This window comes from Caloenas nicobarica, chromosome 1 (assembly GCF_036013445.1).
Source record: "Caloenas nicobarica isolate bCalNic1 chromosome 1, bCalNic1.hap1, whole genome shotgun sequence".
Lineage (NCBI taxonomy): Eukaryota > Metazoa > Chordata > Aves > Columbiformes > Columbidae > Caloenas > Caloenas nicobarica.
In genome coordinates this window covers 188,494,001-188,515,840 of record NC_088245.1, presented here as the reverse complement: position 1 = coordinate 188,515,840, position 21,840 = coordinate 188,494,001, and the positions used below count along the sequence as shown (strand labels likewise).

Genomic DNA, 21,840 nt, shown 5'->3' with positions numbered 1-21,840 from the left:
CAGGATACCAGATAAAACTAATACACAAAACACAGCACTGTTAGAAAGCTAATATTAATTTTCTAGCTGCAACCAATTGTTGTGAGTCACAGTGAGAAAACCGTTGCATATTATTGCATGGCAGGTATCAATGTCTACTAACAGCATCCACTGCTGCTGTTAACTGCCCAAGTGCCATCACAAAGGGAACATCCCTTCACAGGGCTACTAGGCAGGCTCCTAAATGCCTATCCATTTCAGCCTGTGAAATGATATAACCACTCTTCGAAGAGCTGGGCACCCCTGACACACAGAATGAAGACGATGACAGCAGGTCTGGCTCCCCCTTCCCTCCACAATCCCCTCCAACCTCCAACACACAGTCCACGTACTTGCAAATATCTCTGCTTGCTCCTCCACTGCCCTCTAGACATAATGTTAAGCACCATCAGGCCATAAAAGCAGCTGTTTTGAGGGCAGCAATATCCCCCTCACATTTCAGACACTGCTCTGAATCACCCCTACTCCAACTGCAGAACATAAAAATAACCACTGTGCCATAGAAGCCTGAGAATACCTGGCTCCAGGCTCAGAGGAGACCTGGAGCCAAAGGCTGTGTAATACAGGTATGGCCCCTAAGCCTCAGTGTTAGAGAACAGTTCCTTGGTCTTTTTTATTTAATAATACAGACATCACCCTAGGATCTTGACATTGGGAAGACTGCTATGGCACAGAAAGCAGACAGTTGCATTGATAGAAAATCCCCAAATAAAAAGGCTTTTCACAAATCAATACACATATTAATAGAATTAAATAAACTCTTCTGTAATCCAACACACTTATGCATTATCTTTAAAATCTGTTTTAAAAACAGAGCAGAAATAGGTTGGGACATTAATAGGATGAATGCTTAAGCAAGAGACTGTAATGTCTTCTGCTGAGATATTCCATGATTCATAACCAGCCAAAGACATGAACTGACACAAATGCAACAAGGCTGTTCTCTGTAAGATTGTTGCTCAGCATCTTATGCTTTGATAGCATTTCCTAAAATATAATATAATTATGTACAGTTTGAAAAAGAAACACTAACTAATGCTGCTGCATTTGATTTCTTTGGCGAGTGAAAAGCCAGACTGTTCTTCCAAACACTTCCTCGGCTTCAGAAAACAAAATGTAATTGTAAAGTTGACATTAACAGAGAAATACTGCCTTACTATAAACAGAGGAAGAGAGTATACGGCTATTGTAAATTTGATCATTATGAATTAGAAATACAAATAATCCAAACTACCAGTAATGCTGAAGTCGTTCAGCAGCTGAAGGTTCTGAGATTACTTTGACATTGTAATGGCGGTGGTTCTAAATTTATGTCTTCATTCAATACAACTTTTATGCTCATCCTGATGCAGGCTTGTTCTTTTTAAGCAAATAGTTACGGAAGACTGGACATCCTACATTTTTGTTGGTTGTACTGGAAATGTGATAGTTTAGTCTTTCTTGCCAGCCAAAGCATCGAAGTGCAAAGTCCATATATAAATACAGTTACTGAGATCTTACAGGACTCCAGAGAAATTGAAGCTAGGCTGACTGATGGATGATGTGTTGATGAGACGCACAATCGATGCATGCACAGTAGAGCCTTCCAGATATGTCTTTTTGAAGGCAAATCTTTGAAGGTTCAAAATCCTAAGGCTGATTGCCAAAATCCACAACTCCAAAGCAATCTCACCATGAAAGCTGAGACCAGTCTTTGGGGGTATCAGCCCTCTAAGGCTAGGTATCCTGAGGGGTGCTCAATTAGAGCAATGAATGCTGGAAGAACTGGGATCTCTGGAGTTCTGTAAATCCTCCCAAGTGTGCCTGAAGAGTTATCCCAGAAAAGCATACTCTGAAATTCCAGAGCCTTTCTGCAAAACTGAAGGCTTCTCTAAAGCCTGGTGAGCTTACATGATTGAGTTATTCTATGAACGAACCTCAGGGATTCCAAGTTATGCTGTTTAGGATTAATTTATGGCCATATAGCCAGAGGTCTTGAAATCTTGTTGTAGATCATAAGTGTATCTTTTCGCAAGAAGGAAGGGTCAGGGGGCAGGGAGGGGGAAGTCAGTCAGCTCTTACCTTCACTGGGTCTGATATAATATGCCAATTTTTTTCTGTTACATTAATTGGGAAAATCAGGAAAAGGCTAGGAAAATTTGTCATTTAAAAAAAGAAAGAAAAAGACACCCAGAGATAAGTGCAACATTATCTCTGTGACCTTGCACACCTCCCTACCCTACTTAGAAGGCTTATGAATAGCTGGACACAACCTGACTTTATTATCTAAGGAGACTTTTGGGCAATTCCAAAATATGACCTGACATGACAGAAGGGCAGAAGACATGCAGTGACAAGACTGTCTAATGTGTATTGTTACAGGTAGAAAAGAGACGTCTAGTCCAGGCATTGTCTGCTTATTAATGTGCCAAAGCAGCAATGTTATGTCCAGCAGCAAGAAAGACATCTCAACAAAGCAGAGGGGACATCACCAGCCTGCACACAGGTACTGGGGAAAAACTGCTAAGAGGAACCAGACAAATACAAGAAGTAGATCTAAAAGGAAGAGCCTTTAGACAGTCAGATTAGGGTCAAGTTCATTGGCCAAAGGTCTCTTTACTTCCCTGGGAGGAAGCAAGCTTCTCCAAGACAATAATCCTGTCATCTCTAGGAGGCTCTATCTTCTCATTGACTGAAAAAGGAACCATGGAGGATCAGGCTGAATTAAAACAGATGCCTAACTTCCAGGTGCCTGTATTTAGCTTAAGTAATTCCACCCACAGCAGATTTCACTGTTTTAGCTGGATAATCTTTGTGATATTCTGGTTGTCTCTTTGCTCCAACTGTGCCCTTCCTATCTCCTCACAATAGCTAGATTTCACACCTGCCTCTTATATCCTCACTTATCCATTCCCCGTCATTTATTGCCACTTGAAAGGAAATTATCAACATTATGCAGATCTTTCACCTCATTAATCGAGTACTTAAATTGAAAACTTGAAGGTGAGTCTTTCAAGCATTTGTTGCATTGTTTATTACTAGATACTGGAGCAGTAAAAGAGAAATAACAGCATAGATATTTTGAAACAGGCTGAGATGATAGAAACAAATTTCATTAAACACCCCATGGTTTTAAAAGAATAAAACAGACATAAATTCAGGGCGAGAATCCCAGAAACCACATGAGGCCCTAAGAATGACAGACACCATGGGGAGGTTTTATATAGCATTGTGAAGCATTATAAATGCAAGCTGATCAATGCAACCATTTGACTGAAGTCCAGTTTGCCTAATGCAAGAAAAAAACTAAAATAAATCAGAAAAAATAAATTTGGATTTTTAAAAAAATTAGAATCTTTGTGCTAAATATATTTTCTTTTTGCAGTAAACATTTCTGAACATTGACCAAAAAAAGTTGTTTCTTCTAAAATAAACCCTACATACTGTAAAAATAAATTTTATCCAACCAAACAAAATAGAGAAAAATTAAAATGCTTCTTACTGAAGAACAAAATGCATTGAAATAAAATACAAACTTTTTTAGAAAAAACACCAGCTTTCATTATAATTACCTCATCAGACTTTAAAAAGCCTTAATAACTCAGTAACGGATATCATATACTACATATGATCAATCTGTAGATTTTTGTGTATGTAGATACATTAATACATATAAACTGACATGACTAGCTTTGTATATATATACTTATCTATAGACTTAGATTTTGAAACTATATTTCCATCTTAAAATCTTTGAATATTAGACACTGAAAGGCCTTTTAAAAATGTGGACCTACTTTTCTGTTCATAAAGTAAGACTCAACTTGCACATTCACACCTTGCAACTTTGGGCAGAGCAGGAGCTCAGTACCCTTACAAATGTTCTCTGTCCCTTTGGATAAAGCCTTGGGTTAGACACCATATCTTTTTGAGAAGGCTCACAAATAATTTTCAGATGGTAAAAATTCTGGATCTATCCTGACTGATCTCATTATCAAGTCACAGCTACCTAGTAAGGGACACGTCTCTCATTCCCATGCAAAAGAGACAAACAACAAAAAAATAACTCCCCTACGAAATGCATTCACAAGTGTATTAAGTTCTAAGACAAAAAATCCTAGATACATCTTGTCTAAATTCCTTTCTTGTCCTGAATCTTGAGCAACTGCAAAAATCAAATACATTTTCCAGCAACTGTGAAACTCCACAAAAATGTTCCACCATCTCCACAACATCTTTTGTTGTTTATAAATACAATTATTGTTTAAGTCTCACTGTAAATAATAGCATCAAGATTTGTCAAAGAAAGACATGAAAGGCAGTATCCTGAACTATATTTGGTTTTAAAAACATTCGTGAATCCCTAGCTAATTTTGTCCTTACCTTTCCCACAAAAGGTTGGTTGCTCTGTGCTATTTTTGTTCCTTACCATTAAGTGATGCAAGAGGTTCCTCAGGGTCAGCCTCTGCATGCCAAATTCAACAACAACCTTTTAGTATGTTTCTTAGAGAACATATTTTCACTGGACTGTGAAGCCATTAAACTGACAAACTCAACATTGCTCTACTGTTCAATCTACAGTTTTTCACAGACACAATGAGAAGTGAGACAAGCTGCTAGTGATCAAAAGCTCTCTGAAGCAAAATAATTCCCAGGGAAATCAGTAAGCATTGATAAGGCTTGAAATATCTCTTCTGTTTTACACCTAGGCTGATCAACTGATCTCTGCTGAAGGAACATGAAGCTAACAAAAGGAACAGAGAGGCATCCTGGCATAATTCAGAGGCTTCCAATCTCTGGAGCATATTTTGCTAATAGAATACAGATATTTCAAAGGAACATGCACAAAATCAAAAGCACACCCCCTGCCTTCCCCTGTGGACAGGGAAATGGGTGTTTGGGAAGGGAAAAACTATGCACAGTGTCTGGGTCCTGTGCCAGGTCAGGCAAAGAGCTGGGACTGACATGGCCAGAGGTGCCATTCATGTCCCAGCTCTCTTCCCAGGACAGTTATACTCAAGCAAGCTGAGTCTGGGAATTGCTGGTTTAACCTATCTGTGCACACAACTCAACACTGAGAATACTTAATATCTAACCTCAATTCACCCTTTGTCTTCACTTTCTCATCTGCACAATTAAACTTAATTCCTTCCCCCACAGAAGCAGCGAAGATGAGTTTAGTAATGCCTCTGGAATGCAGTGAGAAGGTAATGAACAATACAAGGATTATGGAGCATTCCAACCTTTTGGATGAACTATAATCTATCAGACCTGAGAGTATTCAGTGCTGATTATGTGTCACCAGTGCAATTACTCTTGGGTTCAAGAAAAAGTATAATTTCTAAGAAACAGTGATCAGCTGCAAACAAAACTGAGTCTAGGCATGTCATTATGAATTATGGTGTTATACATATGTAATTCACCCACTATGGAACGGCAGGTGCAAATGGTTTGGACAATCAGCATTGAACAGCCCCTCAAATATTAATGGCTTTGTTTCACCACCCAGTTCGATAGCATCAGACTGTTCAGTTGCTTGAGTATTTATGCAGTGAGGCATCCATATAAGTAGGATAGCTGTTCCCTTAATGCAGTGTGTTCAAAAGGGACAGTAGCTAGTATCTTTAGACCACACACTTTCTTTCATAACTTGAATAGCAAGAAGCCTGACTTTCACAGTACTTCTATAAAGTCCAAATATATGTAATTAGCCGTTAAACTTTTTTAAGCAGTCTTTTGAATTTCCTTTGCAAAATGTTCAGAGATGCAAATGAATTGTAGTTCATTATCATAGTAGAAGATTAAAGGAGATTTAACTTGCTACAACTATCTTAACACTATTGGTTATTTTTCTTCTTTTTTTTGCCTCTGTAAAACAGGGGTTTGATAAAGGAGTATAAACGAAGAAAAAAAAAATAGCCTGGACTGTATGCAAAAATAAATTGTAACCCTGGATTGACTCTTATCTTCAATATGAGTTGGCTAGTGGGGTGAATAAAGTTCAAATTAATCAAAGATGCTCATCCAAACCACTTCAGGTTTGTGCACCTAAGCTGTCCATATCAGTGGACTGTAGATGGTGATGGTGTAGTTGTCACGATCTAGAAAAACGTGGTGTGAATTTTCGGGCTGTCATATGCATGGACAGGAGTTGGACTTGATGAGCCTTGTGGGTCCCTTCCAACTCAGGACATTCTATGAATTCATCCTATGATTCATTCTATGAAAGATAATGTGTTTTCAGAATATATCAAGTGCTTAAACAGAAGCATCTAGCCCCATTTTAGATGCCTTATGTATCCAAGCTGGCCACCCCATTGCATTGAAAAAAGAGGTACAGGTTTCCTGTAGGGTATTTATTTAGGTACAACCTTTCTGTAAGTATCAGACTTCAAAAATAGGGTCAGGTGCCTCTTTGTAGGCACCTCAGTTGCTTTCTTTATGTTTACTTTGATTTAATCTCCAAATCATGACAACTAAATGTGCTAAATGTCCCAGTTCAGAGTAAGGGGCTATGGAAAGGTACCTAAATAAGGAGATAGAGTACAGAAATTCTGCACATTTCTGCTTTTGAACTCTGCTCTACCATAGTGTAGTAAGAGAAATTTAGCCAGCCAAAAGCATTGGTCCATTCTCTCAGGTACTTTTGCACAGGAGTCTTTAAATCTCTTCAAAGAAAAATTACATCCTCGTTTACTGTTTGTAAATCTCTATTAATCTCAACAGGTTTACATGAAGACTGGAGCATGCACAATTTTACTCATTATCCTTTAATCTCGATGTCCTCACTGAAACTGTTTATGGTATGTATTTATCAAAATTGATTTAATACAGAAAATAGTTTCTTGCTTTCACAAAAATATTGTGGAGAGGATAAGGAGCAAGGCTTATATCCTAACTATTCCTACAGACAGCTTTAATTAATAAAGTAATATGTATCCAATGTGTACAGTACTGCAATCTAATATTCATTGAAGTGTTGTATCTCCAAACATCTGCATGTTCCTTATCTTTGTCAGCACTTACTACATTCTCTCAGTGTTATTAGTATAATATATTACATTAGTATATATATATGTATCAGGTAGTTAACAGTAAGAAATACAGTTTTCAAGTGTGCATAAGGCTTAGATCCACAAAGAGATACAAGACCTGCAGGCAGAATAAATGGATGTATAACTTGTCTATGAAACACAGAAAGGCCTTTACAGTGTTGCTCGAAACTCTGAGTCCTGCACAGACAAGCTTGTCATTGTATGTGCAGCTCTAGGCAAAGCCAGAAGTAGATATTTAGGGAAGCAGGAAATTATTTATCCCTTTCTCTCCTATTAACAGGCATGTAAATATTTGAATATTTCAATACTGAGGATCTAAACTTCATATTTGGGAGCCCACATTCACCATGCAAGAAACCTAAATTCTCCATAAATTGCATTTTATGCTCACTTTGAGTTTCAAGCAACTAGCTGAGTTCCACATCCTGTGCATATGGAGCCTGGACAAGAGGAACAGCAGGAATGGAATAAGGAGTGAGTCTCAAACACGGTGTCTTACAAGCACTTAGAAGCCTATCTCAGGGCTTCTGTTAGGTTTCTACATGAGACTGAATTTCAGCATCAAAAACACCTTTCTTTCCTGAAATGCTTAAACTCTGTCCCCCAAGAGCCGTGTGAATGTTTAGCACTGCAGCTTTACAACTAAAATTCTTGCACAGGAAATACAAAACCTGCCTTTTTTCAGCCTGAGGGAAGACTGAAAACCTCTAACCCAGAAGACCACTGGGGCAGGAATAAGGGTGTAGGGGTGAAACATTCACCACTCCTGCTAAAAATGGGAGAAAGATAAAAGAGAGAGAAGACAACAATAAACAAAACAAACAAACAAAAAACAAACAAGACCATAAACAAAACAAACAAACAACAACAAAAACCCAAAAACCAAAATAAAACAAAAACAACAGATGTCTTTAGCCTAGGCTTCTACTGGGAAGCAAAGACGTTAAAGCCAAGCTTTGCACACACACCACAGGTGTTTTCTGTTTTCTTTATGCTCAAGCGATGTGATTGTAATTTTAAAATGTGAAACACCTGAATGCTAGAGGAGCAAGCACAATGGTACTCAATTGAAAACAGGGCTAAAGTCTGAAGAGTATCTCAGGATCTTGCCAAAACTTGCTTCCATCAGCAAAATATTATGATTGCAAGAAAACATCTGACTGCACTGAATACTTGTCTATATATGATTATTTTATAGTATTCTGTAAAAGCGGAGACTTTGTTTGCAGCTCTAAGGTGTTCCCTATGGAAGTTTCCCATAGCTAATAAAAGTGTATGTAAAATGAACATTCAGGCAGCCATCATTAAGGAAGAGAACTCCCTTTATTTTCTGTACTCTGTCTAAACACTGTAAAAGGCCATTAAATACAGGCAGAGCACTGTTCCATCTAGCCTGAATTGTTGCTGATCCTAAACGGTATGGCAAAGATTTTGAAGACAGGGTAAAGTAAAAGCTTCCTGGTTTGCTAAGTGCAGGGGTGTCCTTGTCCAGTGATCACATCTCTGCCGGTGTGACTAGAAGTCACTGATTATGGCTGGTTGTGACCTATGGATAGAAACCAGGAACCAAAGCACACTCTGTAGCTCCACTTTAGATGGAAGACACATTTACAAAGGTTTTTTAAAATTTAGGATAGATTTTTGCTAGAATAGCAAAAAAACCATATGGCTACCCATATTTAACTGGAGGTCATGGCACCATTGAAAGTGTTTTCCCAAAGAAAAAGTCTCCTGAATTTTTTTATCATAATCAAAACAAGACATTTTTCTTTGGCCCCAGTTTTGGAAATGGCAACACTATTCTAGATTATATATATATTATATATATTACATACAAAGACACATATGAGCCAACACCACAAACAACCAAATAATAAAATAAAATCACCTACACGGAAAATGTTAAATATTTAAAACCTAGTAAACCTACAAGTAACTAAGTAAAAGGCCCTGTTACATCAAGAGTCAGGCAGTCCTGACAAGAAGTGACTCTCCTGATGTTTAAATAAATAATTTTATTATTCAATTCAGTTTTGAGATCCTCAACAAAAAAGATACTAACTGACTGAAGTGGACCTAGTGAAGGCCATCAAGGTGCCTGGGGTCTGGACCACATAGTGTACAAGAAGAGGCTGAGGGAGCCGGGTTTGTTCAGCCTAGAGAAGAGTACACTAATGGGGGATATTACTGCTGTCATCCACTAATGAAATCGCTGCTTACGAATAATTTGACTCAGGCTTGTCCTAGAGATGCACATTTGAAGGACATGAGGTAATGGTTGCACATTGTTGTGTGAGATATTCCAGCTGATACCAGGAAAAAAGCTCACGAGTGGCTAGACACAGGTTGCTGTGAGTGGTGGTGGAATATCCATCCCTGGAGAACTGAAGATTTGACTGGACAAGGATCTGAGCAATCTGATCTGCCTTTGTGGTTAGCCTGTGTTAAGCAGTAGTTTGGACTAAATGGCCTTGAGTGGTCATTATGTGCATTAGCCTTTTTTCCAGCTGAAGGTGTGTTCCAGCATTGCCTAGGACTATTTTCCTCTTGTGCACTTTATTTGTCACTACTGGTTATGCACTATATCATCTTGCTGTCCGTACCATCCTTTTTACATGTCAATTTGTACTAACCATTTAATTTTTATACAACACTTTTGTGACCAAATTTAGAAGAGGATGCACAGTGTACTGCCACCTCTATGTCACTTCATCTGAAGCATCTTGCTGTACCATCAGTAAGGATGTACATTGTGCTAAGTACTGACAAGACTGTAGACTCCCATACATCCCACCAGCAGTTTGCTGACCACAAATGTTTGCAGTTTGCACAGTTCCCAAGCATCCACATTTTCTATAGATTCACATACTCCACCAGTATAAACCCCTCTGAGAGAAGGGATGAGAAACACATTGTTACAGAGGTCCAGTAAGGCTGCATTCCTGCTCCAGGCACTATTCTGAACAACATAATTACAATGAACATTTAAAGATGCCCATAAAAGAGCAAAGAACTCATCAAAACACATTTGGCTAAAAAATGTTCTTTTTGCTGCAGCCACCCCCAACAGCTGACAAGGAGTTTTTTGACCATATCTACTAAGTACCAAGTTTGTCTGGCTGTTGGTTTTCTCCTCTGAATTTTGTAGCATTCACTGCTGAGCCAAATGCCCACTGTGAGGACATGTAGCATGGTCACTGCTAGGTTTGAGGCTAGGGTTTAGGGCAGAAGAACAGGTATGGGAAGTCTATAGGCATCAAAATGATCCTTACATGGGCTGCAGTCAAGGCACACAAAGGGTGAGGTCAGGTCTTATGTGATTTCCTCTTTGCATCGCTGTTGTCACGCTCAGAGCATGATGACTGGGCAACTGAATGGAGAATTTGATGCTGGAAAATATTGTTCTTCCTCACTTTTTTTTCCACAAGATTGGGTTCTTGTTTTTCCTGTCCCCTTATCAGTGGTGATGGATTCCCAAATATAGGAAACAGGCCTATATTTCTGTAGTGTGAAGCATCTGGCATGTTTGGGAGATCTGAATCAATGGCTAATAAGAAGAACAAATTAATTTTCCTTACCAGCAAAAACTTGTTTCCTATTTGTTCCAGTGCAAGAACAGGAGATTCTGATTCTTTTTCCCAAGCAATTTTTCCACAACTGCTTTTTAAAGCTATAACATTAGCATTGTTAAACTGACTTATTGTTCTATGAATAATCACCACATACTGTAACACCACTTGTGTAATCATCTAATCATGTAAAAGACAAAATTAATGCAGAAGTTTCCTTAAGAGACTTTAGAAATGTAAAATCAATAGTCTCCATGGAAATGCAGTCCAATACAGGTTTTTTCCTCTGAGCCTCCTACTCTAGTGACACTTTTAATATGTGCTAATTATGCACAGCCTTTTATTACATAGTAGCTGGTAAATGCTTATTACTGTTTGATTGTTGGAAATGTTAGATTGTTGTGGACAATCATGAAACTTCTTAAGTTCTATGAAATATACTCATGCTGAAATTCATGTTGATGAGAAGCCTGGAGAGTAGAGTTCCTCTTTCTTAATTTTAAGGGAGGTAGCTATTAAAATGCAAATTACAGACAGAGCTATTTGAATTAAGAAAAAGACAAACAAAGAAATCTATTGTTTAAAAAGTTAATAGTTTTGACATGCTGTAGCTGCTCCAGGATAACCTTTGCTTTAGGAAAAGGATTTATTTGGTCATGTTTCTAATTTCAGAGAAAAACTGTAACCCTAGAGCCACATTAGTTTTGTCTCAGACTTCAACATTTTTCATCTACGTGCAGAAAATGCAAAGATATATATCTATGTACCTCAGATTTATGCACCCTTGAATAATTCAAGAGTCCTGTGTTTACTCTTTGTAAGGATACTGCATAACTGTACAGTTTGAAGAAATGGGATGATAGACTAAATTGTGGCCTGGAAACAAATCTTAGCTTATTGATAAAGACTTGAAAAAACTATTTAGTTTATCAAAAGATGAGTAGACCAAAGTTCATATGTGTGTGAATATGAAAACAGCATATTTTGGCTGAGATTCATTCCTAACAAACAACAAAAAAGCTGAAATAGAAACGCTTATCACACGCTGTGAGCTGAAATGTCCTGTGAAGATGTGTCTGTCTCCTTCAATGACAGAGAGAATTTAGGTACCTTATGTACTGCCTGAGATTACCATGGATGGGCTAAGGCACTGCAGCAACCAAAGTCTGAAAGCTGAACCCAGAAAACATGAAACTGGAACTACAGGAAACCACTAGTTATGAACCACTAGAGATCAGTGTGTAAAATACATTGTTTTGGATGCAAGACATTTTGGAAGGTACAGTTTCTCTGAAGATTACAGTCTACGTTAACCAGAAGCTATTTGACCACATGGTATCTCTTGATCTTCATTCCTTCTCATAAGAATCTGTTTATTCAAGCAGTTCCCTTGACTTGACCTGTCCTGCTTGCAGAGGAAGGGCTTATTCAGCACAGGCAGTACTGGTGTAATCTGGCTATATGAGTCTATACTGCAAATATTAATGCTGCTTTTAGGAATGATAGTCATCTTGATAGTCATAATTCTCATGGTTAATAGCTTCTTCAAAAAAGTGCTTTGGGATGCTAAGTTAGTTAAACCCTTTCATAAGTGAACAACAGTGTCGGAGGTTGAGGACGATGGAGGTTCTTCCTTTTCCCACTGCACATTTTCTGGAGAGGACTAAGTCACCAAAATTTTAGAACTGCGTTTAGCTGTAACTAGCCCTTGCCCTTCTAAAATTGTGCATTTTTCTCCAGCCTCTAATTTCTTTTTTTAAAGAGAAGGGTTAATGATAAAACCCACTTTGGTGTGTGAAGGTCTATTTGTCAGCCACACATTTGCTTCTATTACTCTTCAGCCTCAGAATACTGTGAAATCTGGATAGATACTGACCACTTACTACTTTGGAAGGCTGGATAGAAAAGCTATTATACTAATATCTCCTTTGGGCATGGGATAGCACAGAAGAGCCCCCTGCTCCTCCTCAGCATTGTAGCATCTATTTCTAAGGAAGTAATGTATCAAACTAATTATTTTTATATTGGTTAGTTATTTTTTGATGATACAAAACTGGGAAAACTTACTGGAGGATTTTTTTTTAATCATTAAATGTGACTCACCCACTGAAGTCAGTTTAACTTGTCTGTAGGAAATGTCATTTGAAGCCATCTGTCAGATTGATTAATTCATTTGCAATAATTCTAGATATTGGCTTTTTAATGTTAGTAACAATATTTAACCAGTGAAGGACAACACACCTTATAGTGAAGGCTGGTGGTGTGTTATCCTGTACTATCGTGGGGAAACCTCAGAAAGCAGTTCATCTGTGGAAGGCAGGTCCTTCTGAGAGGTTCCTGACAAGTAAGTGTACACAGGATTTTCAGTCATGCATGCTTGTTTGCTTAAAGACAGATAAAGTCCTGCCTCCTGCTTCCCACAGCACTCTTCCAAGGAACATATAGAGGAATAGCCACTGACTCATTATTCTCTGTAACATCAGGCACTGCGAATTGGTGTATTGTAATTTCAACACTGCATTGTAAATTATATATGATTGATGATGCCAAAAACCTTGTCAGTTTTGTTGCTCTAAAAAAAAAAAAGGCAGGTGTTTGGGAAAAGTTGCAAAAGTTAATAGAAACAGCACCTTAATGGGAAACTCTGGGAGAGGTGACAGTATCAAACCCCCACCAAAAGATTTTGGAAATATTTGTGCATAAACTTGTCCATGTGATGTCAATTTAAATGAAGATATCAAACTTAAATTCTTGAAGTTAAGGCTACTAATTCTCTCTTTCTACAATTTCAGTTGGGTCAAGATCAAGTATATTTGGCATGACCTGGTCCAACTTGTGTTGGTTCCTAAAAATAAGAAACAGGGAAGAGAAACAGCACAACAAGAGAGATACCATCTAACAGGGGAGGCAGGAAAAGGTATGGAGGACCTAAAATGTCCAATACAATAGGATTGAGCTATCACACAGGAAGTTATTCGAGGCTGACGTCACCCACACAAAATAGACTTTCAATAATCCCAGACTGAAATTTTTATTTTTATCTATCAGGACAGAGTGGTAACCTTTTCCTCATTTTAAAAATGCTAGGGGATTTTCTTACTCCTTCTGATGTAAAATATTTTGTTTGAAGTTGAGTGATAAGTTCTTATCACAGAAAAAGTATTCTGCATGCATATTTTAATGAAAATACTCACTTGACAATGCTGGCCGGCAATATTTGCAATAGATGGGTCTGTCATGTTAGCAAGATGCATACTTTTGGTAACTAAGGCTAGTGATAACACTCCAGAAATGACACTGTGCCTCATTCTAATGCATGAAAAATAATGACTGTGGCAAATAGACCCTTTTGTAAAAGTAGCCTAACAAAACAAAACAAAAAAATCGACACTTAGAAGAATCAGATCAATTTCTGGCCTGGAGAAAATAGATATTAAGAAGAATATCAATAGGTATGTTTCAGGGCACTGCTTAATCCCAGGAAGGAACCCCTGATATCTTTTGTTTTCCCTCACTGTTATATATCAGGCGGTGACACACTGACTTTTTAAATTCTTCCTATTTTGTCTACTGCTCTTTCTAGGTGTTGGAGGAGATGGACCATTTGCCTGTTTTAGTAGCTCAAGAATTTATGACAGAACTCTCTACTGTATCTTTCTGCCTTAGGAATGCTTGGCAAAACCACAAGGATCAAAATACTTTTCACTGTATTTTCTTAGTAATACATTTACCCAGGACCCACGGTAATATCATCCACTCGACGATGGTTGGTGGCGGTCCCTGCATGCTCAAGTCTGACCTGTCAATGTGCTGCGAGGCAAGCAACAGCAGGAACAGAAAAGTCAAGTAGGATGCAGTATGGCAGATAAATTTGATAAATGGCTTTCTGATGAACAGCCCTAATGGGCTTTTGGGAGCTATCAGGTAGCACACAGAGAAGACTGGGAAAAGCAGTCCTATCACAACACAGGTCAACATCTTCACAGCCCAGTGTCGCCTCCTCCATCCAGGGAACTCGTCGTACCAGCGGGATGCGAGCAGCTGCTGGCAGTTGGGCTGAGCAACAAACTACAGAGAGAAGAAAGGAAGATGGTTAGTTCCTTGTTACCTCTGTGAAGTTATTTCCATGCTATGTATGTTGCAATCAGTAACTTTTGGATAGAGATTAAAAACCAAAACAAAGTCTGTGCAACCCCACTCATACTAACACCAGTATGACAGGGCTGGGTTAGCCTGCCCCGCCTTCAATGCAAAAAAAAAAAAAAAAAATACAGTACAAAGCTATCAAAATTCACTTTTCGCAATATAGCTTGACTCCTCTGTCAATTGAGTACTACCAAGACCCAACAGACTGGTAAACACATGCACCTCGAAAGCTGATTTCAAACTGCAAAAAAAGTTCACAAATACTTCCATTATTCAACAATCAACATTTGTAAAGAATTCACAGAATGTGAGGTGGAAGTCACTATGATAATGAAAAGCATGCCTGAGATCTGTAAACAGTGAAATCGAACTCCACATTCATGAACAAACTATTCTCAGTATGTTCCCTGCTAATTCTCTCAAAATCAGGCTTACATGCTTTTACACTGACAAAACTATTACAGATACATTACATAAAGCTTGCACAATATGAACTAAGCACCAGCATTCCTCATGGTTTCATTAATCCTTGTCATAATATATATTCCTATCCCGTACAATATTTTATGGTCTGTCTGTTTCCATGGTGTGATTTTGGTTTTTAAAATATGATCCTTAAAACTGATTTTCACCAAAAAAAACCCAAACCCAGTAAATATTTCATATTTTTCAGATATCTTTTCAAAGAAGTTTTAACTATATTCCAGGGTCTTAATTCGGATTTTCATTTCATCACTAGTTCCTATTTTCCCTAATGTTTTCTTTTATAAAGGGATATAAGAGTAGCAGTATGCTAGACATAGGAGATATACAATTGAAGAAATATATGCATTAAAGAGAGACAGTCGTTGCATTTTATTTAAAAGGAAAAAAAAATAAATGAAAGGTTTTCCTTGTGTCACACACATGCATATATACATACATTGGATTAAATAATTAGCTGAAGACTTAATAAATCTATGCAGAAACTTCTTTATCTTATTAAGTAACAAAATTGCTAATTTACACCAAATAATTTCAGATTTGAATTCTAATCAAATGCACCTAGTTTTAGATTTTACATCATTTTGATAATACTTATAACCACAGGAGCCAGGTTCTTTTGTGGATGGATAATAGGTAACTTCTTAAACAGTTTCTGAAATCACTGGGATTACTACTGGGAGAAAATATCATTGTGTGGAATGAAACAAGAGTCAGCAAGTATCTTTCTATATATGTCTGGATTGTGTCAGAAATGTTAACCTGCGACAAATTCAAACCTGGTGTATGTTAATGAAATTCCAAAGGCCTTAGCAGAGACATATTTGCCTACCAGACACCAGAACAGAAGCTACCCCTGACTGTTGTGAAAGACAAGATAATTTACTCATATCATAAGCATCTTGCAAATAGCCTTAACGAAGAGTAACAGAGTGTTCTCTCCTATTAGGAAAAGTGCATTTGCAAGGTTTCAGGCTGCTTGTTTCAGGATACGAATGCATGCAACAATACTGCACGCAATCAGAGAAGACGGTTTCTAACTTATGTTTTTGTCAAGTTTTTAACAAGGGTGTCCCTATAAAATTTTTCACCTCAGTTTGCTTGCGTAGGTACAGATTAGTGTTTTGCCTGACTAGTGAAAAAATATGCCTGACTAGTGAAAAACTAATTCCTGAGTAAAATATTTTCCTTTTTTTTCTTTTTTTCCCCTGGAGTGTGCCAGATCCACGTTTGTTTCTCCTTCTTCATAATATCTTCCCATTGCATACCATCTCACTTGAAAGTAATCACTTCCGAAGTCTTGCCCATGTCCCCTTTCTCAAGACCTTTCGGCCACTCCCATTGTGTTGGAGACCCCAGTGAAGGAACAACTTCCAGTGGTTAGCAGTGGTGGTAGATTAAGGGGCCTGCTCCTTGCCAAGTGTGGCTAAAAAGGAATGCACTTCCCTTGCTGTAATGTGGAGGAAATTAAGTAAAAGGAGGGTTTTTTCCAGTGTTCAACAAGTACTGGGCTGCCCTGGGGTAGCGAAGACCAGAACAGATGCAGAGGTACCTCATGCCATGAAGAGATGCTTGCTGATGGCATCATCTGGAGGGTGCTCCGCACTTGATGGGCAGTAGCTGCTTAGTTCTAATCCTTAAACAGATTAATACGCAAAACAATCAATGTTAATACGAAAATAATTTCTGAGAGGGCTTGAAAAATCGTTTGTTGTCTCCTAATACCCATACTAGATTTAGTCATGTTATGACTGTGTTGGTAAGGTACTATGTCTTAAGGACAAGGATTGCTTTCTACGGCACAGAAAATTTATCCGAAAGTGCAGAAAATTTCAAATCCTGGACACTGAAGAGTCAATTTTTTAAATTTTAATTTTTAAATAAATTAGCTCCCATACTTTTATTCAAATTATGACTGTGACAGGACAGTTTTAGTACTGGTTGAATCCCCTGACTGTAGGAGAAAATTAGCACAGAAGATACATTTTATGTGGCTAGAGTTAGGGAGAGCACCATCAGTAATGTACTTTCAATGGCTTACTAGACATAAAACATATAAGAAGAAATTAATAATGCAGTATGGAGCAAGTATATAAAACACTTTGTCAGCATTTTAAGAGTTGCATGTATAGGAAAGCAGTTCTAGTAATATAGGTAAAGGTCTATAGCAGAAAACACAACAGTGTCTACAGGTGATATACTGCATTTCTGAGAGGTCCAGCTATCCAGCTTCACGCTGACATTTTTATCTAATAATACTGTTGGCAAGGTTAGTTAACAATGTCCTGAAGCAACAAAACAATCTATCTCTTCGCCGAAGCCTTTCCTTTATGGTTCTGAGCTCTATTGGCCATATAACATGCACTATGAAACACTCCAAAGCGTCTTCTTCAGACAAGCGGAAAATTACCCTAAATCTCCTGCTGACACTTCTTTTACAGTTATGCTTCCCTGCTTCACTTATCAAGAAATTGTATGACATTATTAAAAATGTACAAATTAATTTTCACAAATTTGACTACTTGCTCAATTTTTGTGGTTGAGAGACCACCATCATATGCTGTGAAATATATTCAGTAGTGATATTACATTATTTATTATATTAGCTGAATAATGAGGGAAGTTCTTGAATGGGGAACAGTTGGGGAACCCTGATGGCAAGAAAAATGCACTCAGTGGTGAACTCTACAGACTTGTTCCTCAGCTGCCCAGAGAGGAGGAGCTTGTTATTGCACACTGCATCTCCCTTCTTGTCCAGAAGAAATGAGGGGAAGATGTGTACGAACACCTTGTCCTCATGTGTAATAAGTATTTGAGTGCATGCAGGAACTGGGGGCAGGAAAGTCATCCTGGGACCCACAGTGTAAATGCCACACATATAGGCTGATTCAGACATTATTCATTGGACATACATGGTTATACAGGTCAAGTAAGTTTATCTGTGATTAATATATTTTATCACTGATCCTGTATGCTTATTACACCGGAATTTTTGATTTATCCACTAAAATGCCCCATCTATATATTTAAAAACAAAAAAAACAAACAAAAAAATTCTTCATGGCAAAATTCTCTGGTCAAATGACTTTTATAGCCTATTGTAAACCTTTTTATTAGAAAGGAAGAGTAGAAGTAGATGGAAAAAAGACATGCTCCAAGGAATAAGACAATTCCTGTATGAATGGATGAGATCACATCTAGGATGATCAAAGAGTAAAATAGCTGTATAAGTCCTCTGCTGAACTGGCAGCTAAAAAACCTGCTTTTTGTAATGTTTTACACAAATATTTTACAACCAGCAGAAATAGAAATACTCTGTGACATTAATTTGCCAGTTCTGCATTGCCTATGCCAAAATATTTTCCCTGTAGTATAATTTTTCTTCCTTAATTGGAGATATTACATTCTGAGGTATTCAAAGTATCTTTTGTACTGTCAGTATTATGTTGTATGTTATTTGACTTTGACATTGTCTCCGTATAATTAGCAATCAGCAAGTTTATATTTTCACATTACAATGGCTTCCAATAGCTTCCAGCAGTTTGTAATTATGTGAGAGATTTTGCTGTAATGATTAATCCTGGTTGCACATCTTTAGCTCCTTCACAGATTCTGCCCATCTGAAAATGTTTTGGTATTCATTCTCTTAGTAATCATGCTGTGAATTGGCTCTTTCCTGAGACTGGTAAAAATCAGAAATTATTCACAGTGCTAGCAAAAATAATCTGGTATAAATAATAGCAGAGCTTGACTCTAGTGATATCCAAGCATATACATAGCCCTGCATTTCATTTTCACTGCTGATTAAATCTGATCTTTAGTTTTGCTATAATAGATATTCTTCGGTCAATGGAAATGCAGAAGAAATAACACAAGTGATACTATTAACTACATATTGTCTTTATAGAAATAATACTTTTATAAAAATAATAATTATTATAAAGAATATATCTTTACAGTGGCACAATACTACCTTTAAGAATTTATTTCATTGTATTAGGAAATATACAAAGATATCAAAACCCTCTACGTATAATAAAGTGCTCATTTTTACACTTACAAAGCAGTATAACAAAATATGAGGCCCAAATTAAATTCTCATTCTGAGATCAGTAGGTGGTTTAGTATATATTACATAGAAAAATAATGTGATTTGTCATCTAGACATGAAAGCTGTCAAATGAAAGTGATTTCCTTTTTGACTTATATACAAGTGAGTTATGCTGTGACACAAAGAACTCTCTCTGATTCCATTATCTAAGAGATGAATGTTAAAGATCTTTTAGGGGGGAGGAAGCAAAAGAAAACAGTTATCATAAACTTTCTTGGTAAAACTTTCATGGTCAGATTCTCTGTTGTGCTGTTTTGTAAGGCCATTACAGCCAAGCTGGTAGGAAATATTAGCTCTGAGGTCTCCTACTTTCCCACACACATTTTCCTATGATTGTGCTGCAGTTCAACAAGAGTGAAGACCAATTACTTTTTATTTCTCTAGAACATTTTACTTTTCGTATTTTACATATTTTCCCAGATATTTAATGAAAACCCAAGCTTTTCTAGTTATTTTACCTTCAAATTTAGATGTCAAAATTCTCTATCTACTGGTGCTTGGCACTAATGACAGATTCAAGTCCCAGCCTCATTAAGTAGACTTCTAAATTTAGTAGGTTGTTTCTCCCCCTAGAGACACCACTGCATATTCCTTTCTATATCTTTCCCCAAAGATTATATTTGTGGATTTCGGCACTAACTCTATGAGGACTGGTTCATTAAGACAAATAACCTTTAATTGCAACTAGAATGCCTTAATGTTATTGACTGGATCAGCACTACATTTTCCTCTCTAAAAGCTAGGGACCGTGTTCTGGACTCCTTTGGGTACAGTTGTACTGTCTATTTTCTGTCTCAGGCCAGAAGCCCTGATTCCTCTGCCAACTACTGTGAATCTTCTCATGTCCATCCCATCTAAGGCTAGTGCCGACTGGGGCAGACTATAATTAAAATCTTGATTCTTGCTGGACCCAAACCACTGGGTCAACTTTCCTCAGCTCTGCCTGCAGCTATTTCGTTAGGGGAATGAGCCAGCGCATTTGGGATCAGAGCACCAGAGCACACCAGTTTTTAAATCACAAGAGCAACCTGCTTTAGATTAGGTCCTTACAGCGAAACAAATTCACAGCATAGATGACTTCATCATAAAATCCGGAGTTTACACTGCTGTCACCAAGAATAGAATACAACGGCGGTTTTTAAAAATTGTAATTACTCTATTGTTTAACTTCAAATATGAGGAAGAAGAAAACAAAAGGAAAGGAAAACACAAAAGCGAAGTCTGAAATGCTTCATTAAAAGGATTAATGAACGTTATTATACAAACAATGAGATTGCAGTTTTTATTTTTAACATTTTAAGTTTCTGTTTTGCCTCATCAACAAAAGCAGAAGCTCTTCATTCAATTCACTGCTCCTTCTCAGTAAAATGAATCAGCACAGAAAAAACTATTAAATTTCTATTAAATAAATCAAGACTTATCTGTAATTGCAGTGTTTCTGATTAATTACAGAGAAAAGGCAATGGCAACTGAAACTAGAATGCAATTCTTAGGAACCAGCTATGCACGAATAGCCTTGTTAAACTTCCCAGTGGTAAAGAAAAGTGTATCAGTTGTTGGACTTCGGGATGAGTGTGTAAAATAGCTCCAAACTTCACAACTGAGATGCTGGTATAATACTACTAGTTCCCACTCCAGACAGGTATTAGACTCACCACAATTCAAAACATTTTTGTAGAGAAAAACAACTAAAGAACCCCTGTAAGTATTTTTGGATTTAATACAATACAAACTTGTTTCTGTTATATCGGATCCCTGTTTTTATACAACTAGCTGGCATATTTCCATGCATAGCAAACAAAAAAATAAGTATTTATATGAAAAATCCTACACTTGGAAGAGAATAGCCCTCTGCAACAGTACAGGCTGGAATTCGCTGTCTAGGAAGTAGTTTTGCAGAGAAGACTTGGGAACACTAGTAAACAAGAAGCTGAAAATGCCTGGTCCCATGCAGTGCAAAAGAAGAGTCTGGGTAGCAGTAGTTAAAGTACAGCCAGCATGTCAAGGAAGGTCATAATTCTTCTCTCTTTGGCATTTGTGTGACTACATCGGGAGTTCTGTGTCCTGTTTTGGGTCCCCTACTACAACAGAAGTTCGGTAAGTTCAACTGGGCACCTCCAAGAGGTTACTGGGCTGGATCCCATGATGTACAGGGAGAGAAGAAGAGAGCTGGATGTGCTTAGCCTCAAAAAGAGATGAATCATGGTGGGGACTCGCTGTCTCACACAAATGAAAGGGAGGTTATGGACAAAAGCAGGCTTTTCTCAGGAGCACAGTGAAAAGATGAGGATGGTCTCAAGCTGCATCAAGGGAAATTCTGGTTTGACGTCAGGAAAATATTCTTCCCTACAAGACTCCAAGTAAGATGCAGAATCTCCATCCTTGTAAATATTCAAAACTTGTCTGGGCAAGTTCCTTAGGAACCTCATTTAACTTCAAAGTTAAAGTTCGAGTTCTG

The 21,840-nt window shown here is 37.7% G+C and overlaps 1 protein-coding gene across 6 annotated transcripts in view; it reads right to left on the bottom strand.

Annotated features, from left to right (window-relative positions):
- The window catches only part of TRPC4 (transient receptor potential cation channel subfamily C member 4), a 97,479-nt gene that overhangs the window by 26,534 nt on the left and 49,105 nt on the right, over nt 1-21,840 (bottom strand). For all 6 annotated transcript variants that reach the window (XM_065627999.1, XM_065627991.1, XM_065628008.1 and 3 more), the window contains one exon: nt 14,374-14,710. In XM_065627999.1, coding sequence (XP_065484071.1) covers nt 14,374-14,710 — 337 coding nt within the window. The remainder of the gene's footprint in view (nt 1-14,373; nt 14,711-21,840) is intronic.